Below are 22,149 nucleotides of genomic sequence, written 5' to 3'. Positions count from 1 at the left end.
TCTTGCCCCTGCCTTTTAACTCAAAATCAGTGCTGCCTTTATAGACCTGGGTGCAAAAGTACCTCTGTATAAATGATTATGTAATATGGTTAAAGACTTTTCTTGGTAACTATATTGCTGGAAATTCTAGTGTTTTCATTTGTTAGAGCTTTTTCTGTGCAAGTCTTTGAAACACTAGCTTCCTGGAAAAGGAATTGTTTTCCCAAAATGTTCACTTGTCACCAGCATCCTTGTGATGGATTGTGGTGACCCATTTTGCAGATGGGATAAATGCAGTTTGATTTCTCAGTTTTATGTATCAAGTTAGACAGCCTGTGTGTGGGCAGGGTTGGAGCTGTGTTTTTCTGACTCAACCTTGTTTGTCTGTCTTTAGCCTGCTAGTCGATAGGGGGTAGACCTCCTTTGATTTCCCTGCTGTTAGTTATGCGCTCTCAGTTGCATTATACTGTTCAAATTCTGCAGCAGCCTTGCTGGTGGAAGAAGTGTCTAATCATTTAATATTCATTCACAAACGTCATGTTGTCATATTGGCTGCAGGCTTGCCCAGTTGATGAAGGTTGCTTTCTTTCTAAATTCTCACCAATGTGGTATTGGCATCTATGGCATATTAGATTTCATTTGTAAATAGTGTACCTAAGATGGTTTTAAACAAAGCCATTAAACTATATTCCTGTAAAACTGTTAATTACTAAGTGGAACGAGCTGAATATTTAATATTTTAGTACTCTAGCACTAATGTGGATACACATACAAGCAAAATGCTTTATAGCTGTATAATATAGCTACTACAAGTAAAATCCTGTATGCTTGTGCATTAAGATTTTTCCCATAAGATCTTTGGTTGGACTGATGATAAATGTGCTTCCCTGAGAGAACTGAGTGTTGGGTTCTTTCTGCCTTTTGACAATAATGGGTGAAGGCACCACTTTAATAAAAGTTTAATTTGTTTTTAGGTCATGATCATAATGTTTCTTCAGTAGCCATCATGCCCAATGGAGATCATATAGTCTCTGCCTCGAGGGATAAAACTATCAAAATGTGGGAGGTTCAAACAGGGTAAGTGTAGTTCTGTTTAAACCTCCACACCAAAAGGACATGAACCATAACTCTTATGTTGTAAAAAACGTATTGTATACAGGTTGAATGCCATCTGAACTTTATCTTGCATGCCTTCCAACTATCTGCTAAATCACATTGTCTTATGCGATTGGGCCCTGATGTTCCTGTAGTCACCTGTGATTTTTCTCCCCCGCTCCTTGCGAGTTTCTGGTCTACCATGGCTCTGAATCAGTTGGACTGGGTTGTTGTAGATTTTGGAAGGGTGTAACTGGTTACAGCCAACTTCACCTTTCTTGATGTGAATAAAGGCCTTTCTCCATAACTCTACACTCTCAGTTTTCAGTCTTTCAATATGTAGTCCCCTCCCACTAAACTTGCTTTCCCCCCTATGCTTTGAACCACAGATCAAATATTGTTGTATTCTGTAGGTTTCTACATATCTGATTAGAAGCAAGCATTTTAAAGACTCCTAACTTTCTCAATATATAAGCCTTCCCTTAGGCTCCCTCCACTTCATTGCTTCTCTTCCTCCCTATCTCTGCTTATTTTAGGTGCCTTGTCTTTCTTATTTGATGTCTGTCTTTTCCATGAGTTGCATCTCCCTTCTCTAGCCTTTTCAGTCATGTTTAATGGGTACTTTAATGCCTGTTGTTCTTAAATCACTCACCTTAGTTATAATGTTTGTAAACTATAAATACTGGTGTACACTAGTTTATATAGTCATGTGTTCAGTTGTCACAGCCTGCATTTCTTCTTTTACAGTTATTGTGTGAAGACTTTTACGGGACACAGAGAATGGGTGCGCATGGTGCGGCCTAACCAAGATGGCACCCTGATTGCCAGTTGTTCTAATGACCAGACTGTGCGTGTTTGGGTAGTAGCAACAAAGGAGTGCAAAGCTGAGCTCCGAGAACATGAGCATGTGGTAGAATGCATTTCTTGGGCTCCCGAGAGCTCATACTCCACCATATCGGAAGCCACAGGATCAGAGGTAGCGTATTAATGCTTGTGGTGATTGTATTGCATACACTACAAATGCAACAGACGATTTAGAATATTCTTTTACACGCTGATGGCTAGATAACGTATCAAATGTAACGTATTACACTTCTTGTAAGATTTGGATGTAGCAGAGGTATGAAAATGTGTATATAGTATAATCTGGGTTAATGTGGAAAATGTGTATATAGTATGGTTAATGCCACTTCTTGACATTCGTAGTGGAAATGCTCTTACTTTAGTGTAAACTGGGTGCTAATTCTAACCTCATTATTGGGAGGGATGGTGTACAGCTATTTCTACTTCTGGGGAGAAGGGTGAGAACTGCTAGGGTTTCAGGCAGCCCCAGCGATCATCCTGCAGTGCGTTAATGGAACATGGAAGGGAGCTCATGAGTGTTCATCATTTGAAAGATGTTCAGATATGAGGGGGTATTCGTGGAATTCAGAAGCAGGCAGCCAGGCATGGTTATCAAAGGCCTGTTGGGACTTCCCTTGAGCTGAGCTTTGGCCAAAAGCTCTAGTACAGAAAGGATTGATATGAGAATTCCTTCTTTCGGTTCTCCCATATTCAACTATATACCTCAAATCTTTTGTTTTTAGAGGCAAATCATCAAGGCAGGCTTGCTCTGGTTTGCAAAAACAAACCCCCCACCCCTAACCAAAACCACCTTTAGTGAAAATAATAGCATAGCAATTCAGCTACGCTGTAGAGAGCAGTTGTTTCTGCTAGAGGAAGTTCTTTGTTTAGCTGAACTACAGGGAAGAAGTAGATAAAAGTAAGCTATAAGGAACTTGTAAAATTGACAAGTTTGGACAAACAATGTCCGTCAAAAGGATCTTATTCACTTCCTAAGAATACTTAAAGTAATTAAAGTTTTTTTTGTTTTTTTTTTTAATACATCCCAAATGCTAGCAGATTTCCTTTTGCCCTGGTAATTATCAAAAGAAGTGCTCTCTTGCCCTCTTCTGGACTGATCACCTAAAAACATAAATCAAATAAATAATACTGAATTATATTATCTACCTTTTGAAAAGAAATGAGTGAATCTATTAACTGTAAAGTTGAGACACTTTTTGGTCCTGAGGACCAAATCTTGCTTTCATATTTCGCCCAGATTTTAGTAAGTTGAGAATGTATTTTTGGATAGTCTGGGCGGGGAGAGGAAAAAATTGGGATCATGGAAGGAATTGTGTTGATGGTTCAGTGTTCATGATGGGGCACTCAAAACAGTGGCTTATTTGGATTTGTTATGAAGAAGTATTTGTCATTATTCACCTTCCTTTAAAAGAGACGGTCTGATTTTGCAAAACTGAAGTAGATCTCGACTCCTAAATGGAAACTTGGTTTGGGACTGTAGGAGAGAAACTGTTATTTTCCTGTGTAAGCTTTGCAGTGATTTAGTGTTTGTGCTTTTCCCTGTTAGTGTTTATAATAATGAAATTCTGACAAACCTTTATTTTAATTAGGCAGTGGTGTTTTAATTAACAGTCTTACTGTGTTAACCTTGTCATTTAACAGTCTGCTTTCCACTTAATTTGAAAAAAATAATTCAAATCGCACCGTCTTTAAGGTCTCTACATGTTTTCTTTTGTATGGAAAATATACATTTTAAAAAATTAATTGTTATTGTAGACTAAGAAAAGCGGTAAGCCTGGGCCTTTTCTGCTGTCTGGATCCAGAGACAAAACCATTAAGATGTGGGACATTAGCACTGGCATGTGCCTTATGACACTTGTAAGTTTTTTGTGTTTTTAATATTTGCAGACATAGTGATAATTTTAGTGATTCAACACAAAATGATCTTAAGTGTTTATTTTGAAATGCACTAATCAAACTCCCCTTTTGAAAGCAAATCAAATGGATTCTAAATAATTTAACATGTGCGCTGTAGTAGCCTCATATTTCTCTTTTTGCTATTGTTAAGGAATAATATTCTTAAGACAAATTTTGTGTTAAGAATTGCTTTCCATAGAATTGGAGTACTGTGGTATGGTTATGTGGCAATTTTGGTTCACCTCTTGGAACTTAAGTGCCTAAAGACTTATCCTTGTCTTGAGACTCAAGCACCATTCAAAAGGTTGTAAGGGGCTGGCCTAATGTTGCAGGGCATTAATATTACCAGTTGTCATTCCACCCTTGGTAAAATCCCCAGTACAGGACACTTAAGGGCAAAACAGGAATTCTCATTGTCAGTGGCATTGGTGTTATTCTAATAACCATTTTTAAATAAATATTAAGGTTTAGTAGTTTTGATAGAACTAGAGAACAGTTTTTGTGCCTATGTGACCAATTTAATACATTTTTCCCTTAGATCGTCTCACTTTTTTTCTATTTCTGCTTCTTCATTAAGGTGGGCCATGATAACTGGGTACGTGGAGTTCTGTTCCATTCTGGGGGGAAATTTATTTTGAGCTGTGCTGATGACAAGACCTTACGTGTTTGGGACTACAAGAACAAACGATGCATGAAAAGCCTCAATGCGCACGAACACTTTGTTACCTCTTTGGGTATGTATTTGCTGCAGAGCATGCAATCAGAATTACAACCTTTCCACACTATTTCATGAATGTGTTTGAGGCACAGAAGTACCCTTCTGAAGATTTAAATGTGGGACCTCTTTGTACTTGAGTTGCTTTTTGTAAGTGCAGTTTATATCTTGTCCCTAAGCTGTGCTGCCACTGGTGATGCAGGTGCTCAGAATTATCCCAAACGTTTATTTAAAATTAAGATGCATCAGCAATGTGGGAAATGTTGCAGGGGAAGGAGGTAAAAACTTAGTAAAAAAGACTTCTACTTTGTAGGAATTTTGTAAGTTTTTAGTCACTTGTTTTAAACATTCAGATATGTTTTATCTCCCTCATTCAAATTCGTCTCAGGTTGGTGGCTGATTTGAAAATCACCATCTGACAGTCATTTGCTATCTTAGGTGAATCACACCAAGGTGGATTTGATTTAAACCATATCTATTTAAATCACTAGTCAGGAAGCCTTGATTTAGTCATTGTTTTCTACAAAAAGTGCATTCTTGTTTCATGTGCCTTTAATGGATATTATTTACAACTTATGGACAGGTGTAGGTTTCGTTTTTAGAAAGTACACACTATACATTTTAAAGCAGTCATTGATTTTTGATATTTTTTTCAGATTCATTTTGTGGCTACATCAGAAAACTTAAGTTATGATTTGGTTATTTTATTTACCAAAGTTATTTGAAGCTGATACTTGTGAAGTCATTTGGAGGTGAACTATCTTGAATTCACTAGATTAATCGTGGATATTTGGGCGGTATTTTGCCATGCTGTATTAGGAGGACAACAATAGTGACTGTCACCAAAAACAGACATTTAAATTTGTTTTATTTAACTAAAACAGCAAGCTCTGATGTATTTTGGATATTTTTCTTGAACAACAAGCGTGTATAATTATTTTAACAAAACAAGCATATGTATTTTTGAATTTTTAACTATCTTAGTTATAAATGTGAAATGTATTTTATAACAAAAATTAAATAGATTATTTCATCCAGGTCAACATGAGACGCTTAAAATACTGGGTGATGTAGCAAACTCAGTCTTCACTTTCCTCTTCCTGTTTATTCAGAGACTAGAAAAGACAAGGTTTCCTGCTTTTTCAGTTTCCAAGCAATTTCTCAGTTTAGAATAAGTTGGTCCAAAGGAAGAAACTATTCTTTTTATGCCTGCAGAGGAAGCTACTGCTGTTAAGCTGGATTATCACTTCAATAGTCTCTGATGGATCCAGGTGCTTGATTGACTTCCACCAGTTCACTGGTGTGACTTCCTTTAAAACCTCATCAGCAAACATATATTTCTTGAATGGTTCGCCTTAGCTCTGAAATTTATTATAGTTAGTATTCTGGAGGGATGATCTTCAAAGCAGCTTCCTCCTGAGAAGGAGCATTTCTCATGTTGAAGTTTCATTTGGGCAACCAGGCCTTGCATATCTTTGTTGCACTGTTTGCATTCTGCACGCGTGCCTGTCTTATCCATGGGTAGAGGAACTTCATTAAAATATTCCCAAACAGGTTCTTTTTTGTGGTCTGGCACAAGCCTGCTGCCATTATAGGTTTTGCCTTCTACCATACCATTCCCTCACTAGATCACAAGTCAGTGGAGAGGCTATACCCAAACTTCTCCCTCAAGACTTCTGGAATGTTCTGCTCAAAATGTTGTTCTTTTGTTTCTACTGCCCCTCTCTGCTTGCATTATCTCCAGACTCCTCCCCCTTGCCCAGATCTACTCCACCCCCAACAATCCTCTGTTCATTTAACTTCTTGAAACTTTGCACTTTTAGAGAGAGGTAAGGGCTTGACTTTGTGTATAGGTAACTTGCAGAGAGACAATAGGGCTGATGCGTAGGTAATCAGGTCTGTTCTCTCATCTTCATATACTGCTGCTAATAAGGATGTTACCTCTGGGGACAGAAATCCACAGTTTGAGAATTGAAACTAAGCATCACAGATGCTTCATGGGATCTTCTAGGCTGAGTACTGAATCCCATTGGGCAGAATGGTTGTCTCTAACTTTACTAATGTATAGAGGAGCCTCTGGGGACCCCATAAGATTGGGTCCCAAATATAATTCATAGACATTACATAGACATCAGCGCTGGAAGGGACCTCGGAAGATCGAGTCCAGCCCCCTGCCCAAAGGGCAGGCAGTCAGCTGGGGTCATAGGATCCCAGCAAGATAAGCATCCAATTTACTCTTGAAGGTGTTCAATGTAGGTGCTTGAACCACCTCCGCTGGCAGACTGTTCCAGACCTTGGGGGCTCGGACAGTAAAGAAATTCTTCCTTATGTCCAGTCTGAAGCGGTCTTGCAGGAGTTTGTGACCGTTCGACCTCGTCATCCCTTGGGGTGCTCTGGTGATCAGACGTTCCCCCCAGATCCTGGTGGTCACCCTTGATAAATTTATAGGTGGCTATCAGATCACCCCTGAGCCTACGCTTTTCCAGGCTAAAGAGTCCCATGGCTCTCAGCCTGTCATCGTAAGATCTGTTTTCCTGACCTCTGATCATGTGCGTGGCTCTCCTCTGGACTCTCATGGCCTGTTGTGACCTATTTTTATATATTTTTTCCTAAGAAAAGTTACATGAATATATTGTCTGAAATAGTATATAATTAGAAGTTATCATCCCTATTCCATAATGATATTTTTGAGCTTGAACATCTCTTGAATTAAACCTATTTTTATATAGGTTATTTTTAAAGTATCTTTAAAAAAATAAAAACCCGATTTAAATAAAATCCAATTTTCAAATCCAGTAATTGATTTTTACCCACCCTGAATCATACTAGTTGTTGATGCACAAGGAGTCGATTAAAAACGAACTTCACTGATTCCAAGTTGAAGCGTGCAGACCAGATATTTAGTGTGAGAAGTGTGAGTTTGTACTATATTCCTTTTAAACTGAGGTTGGACTGCTATGGAGAGCTCCTGTTTTTGTCACTTGTCACACTTGTGTTCAAGATGAAGAATTTAGGAGTAAAGTCAAAAGGGAGGTAACAAAGTCAAGGGTTATCTAACCCTCAAGACTGTTAGAAATTGGATAGCTCTGGAATACTTAAGGCTAAGCCGTACAGCTTGCCCTGTGAGCTGTACCAACACAAGCCATGGGCCCCCTAGCTTGTGTGCTATGTGGGCTTGCTAGCCTCACCTTTGGCTTCCCAGCCATACTACACCACACTGCTTTCCCTGCGCCCCCCAATAGTGTGGGAACATGAAGTGGAAGGCAGAGAAGGGAGAGTGAACCTGCAGACCCCAGCTGTAGTAGCAGTAGAGGTAGCAGTGGCCAGGTAAGTGTCTTTTGCCTCTTGGGCTGCATTCAGCCCAGGGCTGCCAATTTGACAGACCCCAAATATTCAATATTTAGCTTTTGCTAAAAGACTTCTGGAGCGTGCCAGAAAGTTTCAGTGAAGTCCTCTTATCCCTCTCGGCTAAATCTCCCAATATTGGTTGTCCCCTGGTTGATGTGATTCAAAATCGATTAGTGTTTAGTGCTTTTAGGTCTCCTGAAAAGCAGTCTTGCTTTTATGCTTGTGAAAGATCTATTCATGCCTGGCTCATAAATTACCTACACCAGCAATACAAGAGTGGGTGCATCTATACATGCAATTAATGTGAAGTAATAAACTCCAGAGCAGTTTGAGCCAGAGTGAATTACCAGGTGCACACAGTGTCTACATGTGCTTCTAGGACAGCAGGAATTTGAGCCCAGGCAGAGCAGGCCTTGGCTGGCAGGGGGCATGGGCGGTCAGCCCCAGGCTCTGGGTGCAGTGTCAGGTGGTGCAAGAGCTGGCTGGGGCATGAGGTTGGTGAAAGTGCAGAACTGTGTGGCTAGGCAGCAGGCAGGAGTCCAGCTGACTGAGTACAATTTATGCCTGCAGTCAATGTCTGCATGTTTTAATTGCAGTAAATTACCCCAGCATAAGATAGTACTGTCCCTGACAAGCATAAATTAATTTACTGCGGCTTAATACTGTTACATGGTGACACTTTACTCCACAGCTAATTAGCCTGCTCTGCAGTAAAGCACACATGTAGATGTGGCCATTATAGGCTTGTTTCAGAGTTCTTGAACATCTTAATTGCTAATATACGAGATGTAAGTGTTTTGGTTTGTTTCCAAAGGAAAAACAAGCAAAGGATATAGGAGCAGAGCTTATATCCATTGATAGTAATACTTGTCTTGTATAACTGTATATATGATTGTACTTGCCATTTAAAAAACCCAAAATGGGAAAATGCTGCCTTGCTCAACAAGTGTGATTGGATCCAAACACTTCCTTTTTATAAAAAAAGGGGAGAGTTTTTCCTTGAAGGAAATAGAACAGTGGTATCTCTTTATCTGAACAAATGTTTTCCAAGTTGCTGTTCATCTCAGCTGAGGTCCTTTGTGGCTGAAAAGACTCTGAACGCAGGTCTCCATAGTCTTGAGTCCCAGAAGAAAGCTGAGAGAGATGTGCACCTCTTTTAGTTTTTGATTTTCTTTTTGTAAAGTTCTCTTGCAAGAACTGATAACGCTGCCTTCGACCACATCCCCGGGCTTGGTAGTTTTCAGATGAACTTGTTCATTACTAATTTTATCATTCCTCTAGGTATATGCACTTTGGGCTCTTATTTTTCATGTTGTGACAAAATGAGATTCAATCAAGGAGTTGAAGGCAAAACCAAGATGGCACCTGCCACAGGGACCTTAAAGACTTAGTCTCGTCTTGATTTTTCTTTTTTAAATAGTGCATTGTCCCTTTTTGGGGGATGGGTCTCTTGGGAAGGGTGGTACTGTGAATTGCTGCATTCACTTTTTTTCTTTTAACATATGCTTTTCTTTCTCACAGATTTCCACAAGACGGCACCATATGTGGTTACTGGAAGTGTAGATCAAACAGTAAAAGTGTGGGAGTGCCGTTGATTTGAATTCACATTTGACCCCCTTTTCCTCTGGATGCACTCAGATACCATGGTTACCCATTGAGCTCTGTTTAAATAAATATTGTCCTTTCATGTAAATTATTCTGGATGTAGATTGAGCTTATTAAATGTTACACACAAAGTATTCATGCATGGTGAATCCAAATTGTATACTGTAAATTTACATACGTTGTCTAGAAGTACCATAGGTTTAAGAACATGGGCTGGCATTGGTCACATCAGACCTAAGAAGGCAGAAGTTGGATAATTGGAATAGGGCACTTAACTGAATAGTTGACAGTGTCGTTCTATGTCGGATAATTATACCTGTTTTTCTTTCTGCTGTCTGTTGGTGCCTGAATTGGTGACCTCATTTGGGAAAAGTTTTGTAGGGCTCTTTCAGAAATGTGTATCTATGTAACATCACTTAAGTGTGCTTAATAAATCTTCTCTAAGGATACTAGATAATAAGGCTGCAATTCAGAATCTTCTGAACCTTATATGTAATTAATGGGAATTAATTAAACTTTGGAATTTTTGTCATGACACAGTTGCCAAATCAATAGAACGCATCATTTGTTTTGGCCTCCTATCACACAAAGGTTGGTATATTTATAGAACTAACTTGTAAACCTGAAATGAGACAACAGAGCTCGGTAGCAGCTGATGTGATAAATATATTTATTTTTATTTGGTCATTCAGTAGTTAAGCTGTACTGTAAAACTAAGCTTAAAGTACTTTCCTCGCTAGACACACTTCCAGGAGGAGCTGTCCGTACTACTAGAATTTAGTGATCTAATTTCCAAGTAGAGCTTAATCTCCCCGTTGACTATACTGTGGTACAACTTTACTGTTTGTTTTTCATGTGTGGGGTTTGTTTTTTTTTTTAGGGATGTGCAATGCCCATTATACAATGATATCAAAGTTTCCTTTGTATTATTGTTCCTGTCCGGGAGGTTGGGGAATACAGGGGTTCCTCAGTGCTCAAGAAACCCTTCTGTAGCATGACAAAGTTCAACATGGCTTGCATCAAAATTTATGGTGGAATGTATATTGAGAGAGCTAGGGGTACAGTATTCCAATTCTTTAAAGAAAGCACTAAAAATACTTTAGAAAATGGATCAGATGATAAAATGGTAGACTCCATTACAGATTTTGATACAAGCTTCCTAAAACTTTTAGCCTTAAAATAAATTGCCCAAGTGTGGGAATGATACTAGTAAGTAAATATTAAAACAAACCAACAGAAATGGTCTGATTTGGTAAATTAGTGTATTCATTTGGTGTAGAAGAATTTTTAACTTGCATATCCCTAATGTTACATATTTTGATCTGATGTGAATGAAAAATATTACGTGAATATTTTAATCAGCTTTTTGTGAGAAATTCCATTGTAGATGATTAAGAATTCCATTACTTATCTAACTAACCAGGTCTTTTAAAAATCCCCTTTAAAATTTACAGTGTAATGAAGTACCAGTCTGACATTTTAACAGGTGAATTGATTCTGTGCTTTGTTTTATTCATTTTGTTTAATCCATGGCTTTTAAAACTGTCCCTTTTTAAAGATGTAATAAATTGGCAAGCATTGGGTTGGAGGATGTACACACTAAGAAAACCGAGGGTTAAGAGTTGTTGATTTCCTACAGTCACGCAGAAGGGTCGGTGCCTCCACCAGAAGGAGTTGGATTCCTGTACCTGGTTCCTTGCATTGACATGCCTCTGGAGGAGGGGGAGGAAACTGAGTGCTAATGTATTTTGGGAGCCAGGTTAAGATCCAGGCTAATTCCTTAAATCCAGTGGTGTATATTATTTTGAATAATACTTCCACAGTTGAACATGCACAAATTTGAAGTCTTTTTTTTTTTTTTTTTTTTGCATTAGCTGTTTTTGACTGGAATGGTTTGCTGCTATTTGTCCTATTTTGAGAATTCCAAATACACAGAAGTGGTGCATTTTAAAATTCCTGTATACATCTGCAAGTGTATAGTAGTACAGCATTTTAATTCCTGATTAGGATGTAGCAACTTTATTTAATGGTGAAGTAAACCACAATTGTGTACATAATTCATAAACATGAATGAGAAATTAAAGGTACCTGTTATGTGGAAACTTGTCCACGGCATTTCTTTCCCTGTCGCATGTAACAGCTTACAAGGACAAAGACTTAACTAAAATCTTGTGAGCAGCATTTTGTTTTTTGAGAGGTGAAACATCTTGCTGAATATTTAGACTTTTAAACAGCTTGATTTGCAAACTTCTCCTTTTAATAAGCAGTGAATAATCTCAGGGATGGTCCTAAAATGGATCAAAAATTAAAGCCCTGTTTAGACAAAGAAGAAAAAGTCAAAAGAAACAACACAGAAGTTGGATTTACGAGGGTTTTTTGCTTTGTTGCCTCTTGATATTACACTGTGTTGATCTTTTTTTCACTGTCTGCAATGTTTCTGTCAGCTGTCTAATCCTGTGCCTTTCCTGTGATAAGTACAATAATGAGGTTACTGGTTTGGATTGTGAAAGGAATTTATTGGAGGATTTTAGAGGTTCACTGCTGCTTTGTCACTTTTCCTTACTAAAATTGGCATCGCTGAAAATAATACATATATAGAACTGCATTACCAAATAGACAACAGCAAAAAAGATTTTTTTTTGTTTGTTTTAAAATGAGGACAGACAGACATTCCAGTGCCACACTAATTTAACGTGCCCAGGAAGTCCTAGATGCATTCTTGAAAGTGCAGAATTTATTGTGGTTTAGACATGATCTGAAAGCCGATGGTTTTTATAGCATCTTGCACTTTAGAAGAGTAAAAAGCCGTCCTGCTTTTGTGTGTGGTGTGACCAATGATGTGCCCGGGGCACTAACTAAAAAGAAAAAAAAAAACACAAAAAAACAAAAACTAGTTGCTAGCAAGTTGTCCAAGGGCTGTGGAGCACTGTAGTATTTTGAAAGCTTTGGCTATAGATTCACCAAGCCCAGTCTACTTATACTGTCAGTACCCTGCTTCTCCTGTTTGCCTCCTTCTGTTTTTATGTGAACTGCCTGGTAATATCACTCTTAAGTAGCTTTTGTCTCCCATGAAAGCTATTTAAATGAAAAAAATATACCTTCTTTTTGTTGACAGTGGTGGCTTGATAATCCTTTTAACAATTTGAGTATAAAAGTTGCTGAATAGAATGAAGGAAAAACACACTTAGAATGACTCTTCTCTGTCCAGCTGTACATAAAGTTCAGGGTATCTTAAAATAAGTTAATACCAAGAAACTCTATTAGTAAAGAAATTATACATGTATAAAAAGGAAGGGGGGAAAAACACTCTGGGGGTGGGGAAGGGTGAGCTGGATTTACAAGTCACGACTGGATTTAACTGGCCTTTTTTATCTTTCCACTGTGTCATGTAAGTAGCTGCTTTCTTGTCCTACCTATTCTTCAGGCTTCCCTGAGTTCATTCTGAAGATATGTGAGTGAAATCTTCAAGTTTAGAAGTTGATCCTGACATTGACATGAAGGCAAACGTCGATATTTTTTCTTTTTTCATAAGAACGATGTAGAGGTTGCAATTGGAGAAAACAGTTCCCAGACTGTAGGAGTTAACTGAAGATATTGACACACATAAAATAAAATAAAAAAAAAAAAATCAGTAAAGGAATGTATATAATACTGCTCTGTGTTTTACAGTAAGATTTGTTGCTCTCAGACTGTGTAAAACAAAATTTATTCATGTTTTCTGCATATTAAAAAAATCTTATTGTACCAATTGGTAAACTATTAAATGCATATAAAACTAGACGTGGGGCTTTTTTGTTTTTTGGTTTCCTTGGATGCAAGAATTAAAACTATTTTGGAAAAAAAACACCCTTCAGCTTTTACTGCACACTTCATTTGCTTTTTATAAAATTAACTTTGTGAAACATGTTCTTAACAGGGAGGCATTCCTGAGGCTGTAGAATAGTCCAAGGTTTTATTGACTAAATGTTACATAACTGAGGCTTATTTTTTAAGTTACATGATTAGAAAGTTAAGCACTCATGCTATACAGAATGCTGTTTAATGCACATTTCAGTAGTTTCTTGAAGGCAGCCATGTTTGTACACTAACAATCTCTTCCTATTAAATAAGCATCACTCCATATGGAGGGTGTTCAGTTTTATTTTTTTAATACAGCACTCATTTGATCTTGTGCCTTGCGGATTTAGCTACAGGAGAATCTAGATTTCAGGAATAACAAACTTTGAGCTCAAGCTTTTTTAAAGCTTAGTATTTGGAGATGTTTCATTATGGAGTTGCCGATATGGACTCGATCTCAAATCTAGAAGCGGTTAGAACAAACAGGATCCCGCACGAAAGCTAAGGTGGGGGTGTTTGCTGTACAAGGAATGAAAGGTGGAATAAACCTGCAGAACTTCACTCATTTTCCATCTTACATGAAGAGAAGAAATGGGAACCCTTCATGCTGTCTGGCCAAAAGCGGAGGTTATAACCTGTGATTGCTACCTTTTTTATTGCTTGGATACATTGTGCAGTTTGTTTTCAGCAGTGTTGAGGTTTGAGGGTCAATTTTCTAGACTTTTTCTTCATGTGGGAAACGAGGATGTTGAGGCTTTCTGCTGCTGCTTATTTTGATGGTACTGCCCTTGTTTAAAAGCTTGGTTGTATTTATTTGGTTGTAATTCCTTGCTGGACAAAGAGTAAATAGTAACTTCCAGTTGCACATTGGGAAGTGAGGTCTAACTGCTGAGTTGAGTAGTCTGAACAATATACGTTACCCGCCTAGGGTAGTGGGTTCCCGGCCTTGGTGTCAAGGCACCTCAGAAAATGCCAGCTCTTAGTTTTCACTAGTTCTTTAAGTACAGAAAAGAATAATGCAATTCTTTTATTATGAAGAACTCGTAGATCACAACAGGTCAACATGCTTTAAATACGATGGATTCCTATCTGAAATCTTGGTTTATCTTGTGAATCATCTTTGTGCACCTAACCGCGCTAACGGTGCATAGCGCACGGCAGCACCCTTGAAAGGATCTGAAGGTATCCGAGTGCTGCGGCATAGACGCAGGTGTCTGCAAGCTTTTTAGATGGTGTTAAGTGCAAATCCAACCCTACTTGGAAGTAACTTTTAGTGAAAAATGAGGGTTTTTTGGGGGGTTGTTTTTTTTTTGGTGTGTTAAATGTCAGTAAGACGGTCCATTTTAAAACTAACTTTCAAGGCTAGTAACTTAGCGGACAGAACCCTCTCAAAATTTTGGATGAAGTAAACCGATGTTTAGACGGGAAGTAAAGCTTTTGTCAGACATCTCAGCTAGCTCTGTGGTCTTGCCTCTTTGCCCCTCCAGAGGACAGTAACTTAGTCTATAACTGGATTGCCTCATTCATGTAAATGTCTGATCTATTTCCAAGCTTAAGCTGCTTCTAGCTTCCCCTAAATATGAAGAAATAAACCATTCTCAGCTCTGTTTCTGAATGGCACTGAATTTGGGTTTAATTGAGCCTTCTCTTATGAATGTGAGGGTATCATCTTGTCTACACTATATATTATTTTGTCCTTTTTTTATTTCCCTCAGAAGAGATGGATTGCTTCGGGAGAACTGAGGCATCTCTCCGTTCCTTTCTGTGTAATGTCACAGTGGTAGGCAGTGAGCTTGATGCTTGAAAAGGGGTTTCTGGTTCTCTGGACAGTGAAAGCATGGACAGTGTTGAAATAAGATTACCTGCTTTGAAAGGGCTTGTTTGGTGTTCAGCATGTTATAACCTAAGGATCTTTCTCCTATCTTAATTAAAAGTTAAGCAAAGCAGCTTAGATCTGTCCATGTTTTAAATCTGTCTGTATTAGCTGTGCTCTAGTGGTCGTTTAATTACAGCATTTACTAAAACGGTGCAATATAATAGCAGCATAAACTTAGCCTTGCATAGAAGAGTTTTTCCTGAGACAGGTAGAGGACTTTCAGATATTTGTTCCTTGAATAGCCTGTTTATAATGGTTTATGAGACCAGGAATGTTAAAAGATGTCCAAACACACACCCTGGCTGAAATTATTGACATGTAGGAGACAAGTACAGAATGGTGCTGAACTCTAGTTGCCATCCCCACCCTATTGGGGGGAAAAAAAATGCATATACTTCTTGATGTCTTTAATGTGTGGTTTTACTACTGAGTGCTTGTTAAGAGGGAGCATGACAGATGCAAGTAAAACCCATGACACTCCTAACAAAAGTTGAGGTATAAAGCTATTAGCATGTCTAGATTTTTCAGCAGATGAGGGATTTATACTCTAAAGCATAAAAACCACTTACTATATTGTGGGATTGAAGTGTTGAAATAGGGTTGAATAGAAGGTGGCTAAATTCCTTTTTACATTCTGTAGGTGGTAAAATGCAGTAATGGTACACAACCGATGGCACTTCTGTTCTACTAAAAGATTACAGAGTTGCTGTTCACTGTATTCTTAAGCTGTTTCTGGTATGACAACTCCTGGAAATTCCTTCATGAGGAAAGGAAGGGAAGGATGATAAAAATAGGCATTTCTTATTGTCAAGAAGAGCCAATCCTTGCCCTAGGACTGCTGTTGCTTTTGTAGCTTTCACTGATTTAACTTTCCCAGAATGCACTGTTTGTCTGCAAAGTGGTTTAATGAGGTTAATATTTTATGGTCCTGCTAATAAGAAGTTTCTCTTCTGGGATGTGAACTTGACTAGACTAAGACAGGATTTGGGTTGGCAGGGTTTCATGGAATGACACTAAGTTTCCCATAGTAGTAGTTCTTGGGGGTTTTTTTGATTCTTTAAATTACTAGTACAGGCAAAAATAGTTGGCTCAATGGAGAGAAGGGATGTTTCATGCTATGGCACTAGCCCAGGACTGGAGAGATCTGGATTCAATTCCCTGATCTGCCATGGGCCTCCTGCATGACCCTGGCGGCCACTTCAATCCACATCCAAACCTCTAGGTCGAGTTGAAGTCAAGGTAGGGACTGTGCTCCAGTTATAATGCAGGCCAGCGTTTTGGGGAAGACGCACCCCTTCCATTCCCCAACTGCAAAACAGAAGTGGTAATTCTGTAAGTCACATGTGTTTGTGCGAATAAATGTGATTAAGTTAGTGATGAGAGCCAGGTATGGTAGGTATTTACCTACCAAAAAAGTAGCTGCTTGTTGGATAAAGGGTTCTTCTTTGGTTAAATGCGTGGGGAAAGTAAGTTGCTCAGCAAAAGAATACTTGCTTATATGATGATCTCGTGGTGTTTTTGTGTGGAGCCCTAAAACAGCGGCAGGCTTCTTGAGAAGATGGTTGAATGGGAGTTAGGGGTGGGGAAATGAAGAGCAACAGCTCCTCAAATCCTTTTGGTGTTTTACTTAACAGCAAATTCAGCTGTTGATTTTAAATAGCTGTATTGCTTGGTGAGGGTATGCTCAGGTCTCACTTCAGTTCCTAGCAGAAGCTGTTCATGCTGGGCTAGTCCTTTCACTTCTGATCAGTTGGTTTCATGCAAGACCAGGATACAAAGATGATTCCTGTTGCATGCCCCATTTTCTTCAACTTGCAGAGATTACAGCCTGCGGGGCTTAGCCCACAAGTGGAATTTGGAGTTGGTGAACATTTCACTGTAGGGAGGGGGAACAACTTGGCTCAGTTCTTGCAGTTAGACTAGCTCTATTTTTAACTTGTTCAGTACAATCTATGGAGATTTGGTGTCCAAAAGTAATCACTTGCCCAGCCTCACTGTTTACACTATCTGCATCTCTATCCCTTTCCCTTCGAGTACCCGTATAAACCACAAGCAGGCTATTTATATGCTTGACTGTTTCTTGAAGTCAGGCTGGGGTAAGATGATGCAATAAAAAGAAACTTTGACCTTGCCTTTTCCTGCCTCTCTTCTTATTCCAAGTAGGCTCTGGAAAAGGTTTTATTGTCCTGTGTCAAATGGCTGAAAGAGGCACTGTTATTTTCAAGTGCATACTAAAGAACTGCTACTGCTGTGAGCTGTCTTCTGGCTTGGACTGATGAAATGTTACTTAAGTGCTACTTTGTCCTTAAATCACAACTGTGGTGAAATGCATAGCCAGCAAGCGATGCAATGCTTTCTTTTGAAGCTCTTTAAGTTAAGCTTCTGACTCCTGCTTTCTGTGGGGTAAGCTTCTAAACATAACTAGTAGCAGGGCACTGCTCCTGTCCCTCTACTTCTGTGTGCCTGACAGCAGGGAAGTTAGCTTTAAGACCAGCCTGCTGGACTCAAAACAGTACTAACACTTGTTCTTAAATCCTCTCCAGCAATTTTCCTGTAAAGTGCCTGGAACCAAACAGCTGGTGAAACTAGGTTTGAAGTTGACAAAACATTTAAATAACATGCACTGCGCTCCCTTTTGAAAAAGTCGAGAGGACTGGCAGCTGGATTGAACATAATTAACCCAGGCAGGGGCATGTGCTCCCACTGAGAACCAGGGTTTGAGCCTTTAAGAATGAAACTGTGTTGGAAGCAGCTGTATTTCTCATTCGTTGTTTTTAAGACTACCTTCCTTCTGTATCATCTGAGGACTTAATTGTAACTTAAAAAGAGGAAAACTTGAGCCATGTTCATCTTTGCAAAGTCTTACCAATCACAGTAGTTACTACCTTTGGCTCATCTGCTAGAAGTGGTCCATCTCACTTTGCTGCTGAAGTTAACTCTGAGAAGCAGTTTCCTGTATTTAGTCTGAAGGCAGGGTAAAGTTACACCACTGACGAGTTAAATCAGGTGTACTTAAGCACAGTACCATACTTCATCAGATGTTAACATATTCTCAAGTGAGCTACTGCTTACAAAAGTTTTATGCATGTAGTCTATAAGGAGTTAATTCAGCCCTTGATACTCAACTCCATCTCTCCCTGGAAGCTGTGTGTACATGAGCCACTTCTGTACTGAAGTCTGACTTTAATACTTACCCCTGTAGCAAGACTCCATGAGGTTAAGTGGGCAGACCTTGCTGCTGTGAAGCCAGGCTTCAGGGTCAGATACAAACCCCATACTGCAATTCCCAGGGGAAATGTGGCTGTGTTGACCTGTTTGTGAGAACTACAGACAACTTGTTCCTCTCAACTATAATGCATGAAGCTATTTTTGCCTCGGGGCTGGAAGCAATCCTCAAAACCCCTTGCTCAACTGCCTGAAAGCTGAGTAAGTATCCAGGGTGAAGGAAAGCTCTATTAACATGTGGGCCATTTACAACTCGTGCTCTATGAGTGTACTCCACCTGCTGGCTTTGAAACAGGTTGAAGTTTAACAATTGCTCTGAAGCTAGGAAAGGGAGCTGGTTCAGAATCACCGGAGCAAGTGCTGAAGTTTATTAAAGCATTTAAGGGGATATTAAACCCACTGGAAAGAAAGACCTACCCAAAGAGCCCACCCTAAAGGAAAGGCCTAAGTCCCACTAATGGTAGGTGTGTGTAACTATCTTATGCTAAATCCATACCAGTTCTCAGGAGAGCCTCCTGACGCCTCTGCAACTGTGTCCATCTCCTACCTGACTACCAAGTGAAAAGAAAGAAGCCAATCAGGCTGTTAGTGGCATAAGCCGATAGACAAGACCCTAAACATCTATTTAGAGTCAACCTGGCTGAAGAAATAGGAGCTCTTCAAACTACGCTGCATCTGCTTTTATTTAAGAGGTGCTTAATGGACTAGAACTGGAAGACATTATCAAAAAAACCCTTGGGTGAAAGATGCACTATAGTCATTTATTGAATGCTTTCCAGGAAGTCCAAATAGGCTTGTGGTGGGAGCAAGTTCTTTTACTAAGAACACTTCCTGCTTTTGTACCTTCTACAACAAGGTAGACAGAGGCAGCTCTCCACCCTCTCCCAAAAGTTACAAAGACCTGGTAATGCAGTACAGAAACCAAACAGGTACAGAGCACAGTGACAGCACTTTCTTTTCCAGAAGGTCAACAAAAGCAATTAAAATTAGCAAAGTACTACTGGTGACAGACAAAGAGACGAGAGATTGGACTCCTGTGTCAGCATGATATGGTTTTGGACTAGCAATCCTAATCTCGCTGTATGTCTTCACCTGCTTGGATAAAGGACATTCAACTCTGTCGGCATGGTCTGCAGTGACTACAACCTATTTGTGTTGCGGCTGTGCCAGCAGGGAGCACACTACTTAAAGTGAGGGGAGATGGGGAGGAACCCCCCCCCCCCAACAAAAAAAACAACATTCAGCAGCATCTGCTGATTTTTATAACATCCATTGCCAGCAATGGAAGCTCCTCTAGGAACAAGTCTCAAACCCGGTGTGCAAGACCCAAAGAGAATTAAACAAGATTTATTAGCCATAGCTCTGAGTGCTATGGGAATTTTAATATTTCCCCACAAAGAAAAATGCTTAGTAACTTTAGGTTGTGTGAAGATTCATGATTCAAACCTGTTTAGCTTGAAGTTTGCAGATCACCTTAAAATTAAAGCCGATTAGCTTGAGACACCATTGCTCATTCTAGTCTTTTTAATAAAGTCAACATCTAAAGTGAGAGCAAATCCCCATTCCTGCCCTCCCAAAAAGAGAGAGACTCCAGCAGGGTGAAAGTTCTCCCATGATGTGAACCTCTTCTATACAGTTCACTCAAGTGCCAAGACTGATCAACTGTAGGCACTGGGGTTTGCCATCGCAACTGAATTCTAGGTGTGCTTTTTGTTCTAAACCCTTGCTCTTTGGATGGGATTTCATGTGGCACTCAGGCTCAAGCAGAGTGCATAGGTGGATCTTTGAGGATCCATGCAACATGAAATCAGAAGGTGAATGGATACAAAAACCCACTAAATTGCCAAAGAAAAAGTTAAAAAGGAACCCCCATGGCTATATCCTAAATGTAGAAAAAAGCTGTACATTCCCACTTTACAGGTTTAAATCATCTCAATAGATACAAATATGGCTGCTTATTGTTCCATAGTGTGGCTTATGGTAGTGACTGAACCTCCCCCCCCCCCCCCCCCCCCCAAGAAAAACAAACCCAAAGAAGGAGAATCAGTTTTTGGCTTGGAATCCAGGTTTGAGAGAGAACTGAGTACTGGGATGATGGTGGAGACTTCCTTTTCTCTTTTTTTTTTTTTTTCTTTTTCCTTTTTCTTTTTTGCAAAGCAGTATCCTTAGTCAACATAAAAATGACCTGAGAAATGTTCTACCTCCAGACAGTTCATTTGGAATTTGTATGTACAAGTAGAAATGACCGATGATACACACGCACATACACACACACGCGCACACAGACAGGACAGCCTCTGGCTGTGCTCACCTAGGGATGTTCTCAGATGCTGCTGCTGCATCCTGGCCACCTTCCCCCCTGCGGTGGCAGATACAAGCTCAGTCAGACAGATTACATTTCTCAACTTAGTTCTTTGCATTGTGTATTAGTTGTACCAGTGCAATAACATTGTCAAAAAAAAAAAAGAGAGGGAGAAGCTGCCTCAGGGGAGTCCAAGACCCTGGGTCAGATTCAGAAAAGGATGGTTTAAACCTTATTTTTTTCTTTTAAAAGCGAGGTACACTTTTTAAGCGGAGTCCTGTGCTGGGGGGACCTCGGCAGAAGGTGTGCTGGTCTCAGTCCGTCTCTCTTCAGAGATGCTGTCCTCTGGCTCCAGCTGTTCACTGCTCCTGATGGCCTCCTGGAGCTGCTGGCGCCGCTGCACCTCGGCTTTCAGGTTCTCCAAGTCTTTTTGGCTGGTGAGGGGGAAGGGAAGGAGAAGCCAAAGACTGTCAGGTATCTGACAAACACCTTGCTTTTGCCTAGTTTTACAATGTTTCCACCCATATTTAGTCCTTGAATCCCAGTCTCCTCTCCAGCTAAGCAGGGTTGTACATGCAGGTACACCTTGTACTACCGCATGAGGGTGGTAAGAGAGCTCAGCGTGTTATTTTGGCCACAGAGAGATTCAGGTTGGTCCACTCTGTACTTGGGCAGCATCCTGCCACCTCAAAGTTTCACCTTCATGGGCAGCACATGCCTGTTCTGTCCAATCTAAGCCATTCATATGAGCAGCCTTCTGCTCTACTGTGAAGCAAAGCTCCCCACTAACAAGCCAGAGGACACCAGGTGATGGACTGAAAAAACTAAGTGCATTATACAGCTTCCCACCCCAGTAGGGAGTACATCTCAGCCCAGCTGCTGCAGCCAAGGGCATCGGTGTATCCAGCTGGAAGCAGGAGGCAGGCAAGGAACTTACACTGTTTGTGATTTACCAGCAGTCCTTTCTGTCCTGGTGCTTGGACTGAGGTCTCTCTGAAGCAAGCACTGCCTGCCCAAGAGAATTTGTAAAGGCTGACCTGGGGTAGCTTTACCACATGCCTTTTTTGGGCATGGCTCCATCATTTCAGTTTGTGCTCACCCCCTGCCTAGCCATAAAGGCAGCAGCTGAAGCCTGTAATGGCTAGCTAGTAAGTTCCTGTGACCTTTCACGTGGATTTTTACAGAAAGCCACTGCCCAATCTCTTCCTTGCATGTATCCAAGCTACTAATTAAGACAGGATGGGACTCTCATTTAGTCTGTCCATAAATACAATCGTGAGACAGGAGAGAAGGACAGACCTTGCTTCAAAACTGCCACTGCGGTTCTAGCCTTACATAAAAGGTGCATGGCAGGAATTGTGGTGCTGCCTTACAAACAACCAGTTTACACAAGGAAGCAGCAGGTAC

At 40.0% G+C, this 22,149-nt stretch overlaps 2 protein-coding genes across 6 annotated transcripts in view; one reads left to right on the top strand and one right to left on the bottom strand.

Moving 5' to 3' along the window:
• Positions 1–20,444, top strand: part of PAFAH1B1 (platelet activating factor acetylhydrolase 1b regulatory subunit 1) — a 63,020-nt gene extending 42,576 nt beyond the window's left edge. For all 3 annotated transcript variants that reach the window (XM_090026296.1, XM_090026297.1, XM_090026298.1), the window contains 5 exons: positions 954–1,056; positions 1,822–2,050; positions 3,694–3,795; positions 4,412–4,568; positions 9,419–20,444. In XM_090026296.1, the coding sequence (XP_089882422.1) occupies positions 954–1,056; positions 1,822–2,050; positions 3,694–3,795; positions 4,412–4,568; positions 9,419–9,492 (665 nt within the window). In that variant the 3' untranslated portion in view covers positions 9,493–20,444. The remainder of the gene's footprint in view (positions 1–953; positions 1,057–1,821; positions 2,051–3,693; positions 3,796–4,411; positions 4,569–9,418) is intronic.
• Positions 19,188–22,149, bottom strand: part of CLUH (CLUH binding protein of NUMT mRNA) — a 49,701-nt gene continuing 46,739 nt past the window's right edge. For all 3 annotated transcript variants that reach the window (XM_090026292.1, XM_090026295.1, XM_090026294.1), the window contains exon 26: positions 19,188–21,176. In XM_090026292.1, coding sequence (XP_089882418.1) covers positions 21,008–21,176 — 169 coding nt within the window. In that variant the 3' untranslated portion in view covers positions 19,188–21,007. The remainder of the gene's footprint in view (positions 21,177–22,149) is intronic.

This window comes from Crocodylus siamensis, chromosome 13 (assembly GCF_052110815.1).
Source record: "Crocodylus siamensis isolate JL-2025a chromosome 13, ASM5211081v1, whole genome shotgun sequence".
NCBI classification, from domain to species: domain Eukaryota; kingdom Metazoa; phylum Chordata; order Crocodylia; family Crocodylidae; genus Crocodylus; species Crocodylus siamensis.
This window is presented reverse-complemented; position numbering and strand designations above follow the sequence as displayed.